The following is a 1151-nucleotide window of genomic DNA, read 5'->3' on the forward strand; positions in this document are numbered from 1 at the left end:
AATACACGTCAGAGCTCCTTTCAACAGCATTAGGTCGACCAGGGTTGGGCGAAAAAGTCTCATGTGGCACGAAATATCCGTCTTCATTGTGAAACTTCCTTTCCATCATTGGGTGCTGTGGCGTTATTCAGTGCGGGAGAGAGAGGGCCGGCTCCATCGATAACATCCTATCAGGGATGTAAAGTGCTTTTCATCCTATAGATGATGTTTTTGTCAGCCGAGAGGGCCATGGTCGTTCCACTCATATTTAGCGCCTTTGTTCCTTTGCGTTTTATGCTCAGCTTTTGGTTTTGTATATTCGTTTATCAGCTGAAGCTAGTGGCAGTAGATCAGAAGGCGTTACCCTGTTTATGAAACCCCTGATGTTGTGGGCCCCACAATGTGGGGTTCATAGACAGGGAGACCTAGAGCTCTAGCGCAAGGTTGGTCGAGGAGATGGAAGTCTTAATACTGGTCTCGCTAGAGTGCTCTTATAGGATGGTTATAGCTCAGCAGGAAGTGGCCTCTGAAAAGGGAGTGACAGTCCTGGGGACGCTCGATGGGATGACTTTATCTTCTTCCGTCGATCTCTCGTTTGAGTTTCTTGAGGTGGCATTTAATCGTTTCCAAGGCCCATGGTCAGCTCATCTCGGCGCAGTGTGTTTTTCTCTTTCGCTATGGGTGTCCTCTTCTCGACACTCTTCGGCGGACTCTTTGGCTCAAAGGAGGTTCGAATACTCATCCTAGGTCTGGACAATGCAGGCAAAACGACGATATTGTGTACGTACTCGAACTCCCCTCCCCGAGTTTCGATCTAGCTCGGCACAGCCTCCCGTTCGCCTTGATCGATCATCGGCTGATTCAGTCGTCTGTTCATTGACCGTTTAAGGAGGTTTCAGACTATTCATTGTGACGATTTATTCCCGTTCTCAGATCGGCTTCAAGTGGATGATGTCGTAGAGACCATACCAACCATCGGCTTCAACGTAGAGACGATACAAGTGAAAAATGTGAAGCTACAGGTGTGGGACTTGGGTGAGTCATATCATATGCCTATGGTGTCTGCAGCCGTTTCTTGGTAGGTGGCCAGAGCAGCATTCGGCCCTATTGGCGTTGTTATTACCCCAACACCAACGGTATCGTTTACGTGGTGGACTCGGCTGGTGAGGACT

At 48.9% G+C, this 1151-nt stretch overlaps 1 protein-coding gene across 1 annotated transcript; it reads left to right on the top strand.

Moving 5' to 3' along the window:
- Nucleotides 1-656: 656 nt before the first annotated feature.
- Pmar_PMAR021649 (adp-ribosylation factor, arf, putative) lies at nt 657-1014 on the top strand (the record flags this gene model as incomplete). Its single annotated transcript, XM_002768712.1, has 2 exons — nt 657-759; nt 913-1014. Coding segments are annotated over 2 exons (205 nt in total), but the record flags the coding sequence as incomplete, so codon positions are not given.
- Nucleotides 1015-1151: the final 137 nt, after the last annotated feature.

The sequence above is a fragment of the Perkinsus marinus genome (assembly GCF_000006405.1).
Source record: "Perkinsus marinus ATCC 50983 genomic scaffold scf_1104296967392, whole genome shotgun sequence".
NCBI classification, from domain to species: Eukaryota; Perkinsozoa; order Perkinsida; family Perkinsidae; genus Perkinsus; species Perkinsus marinus.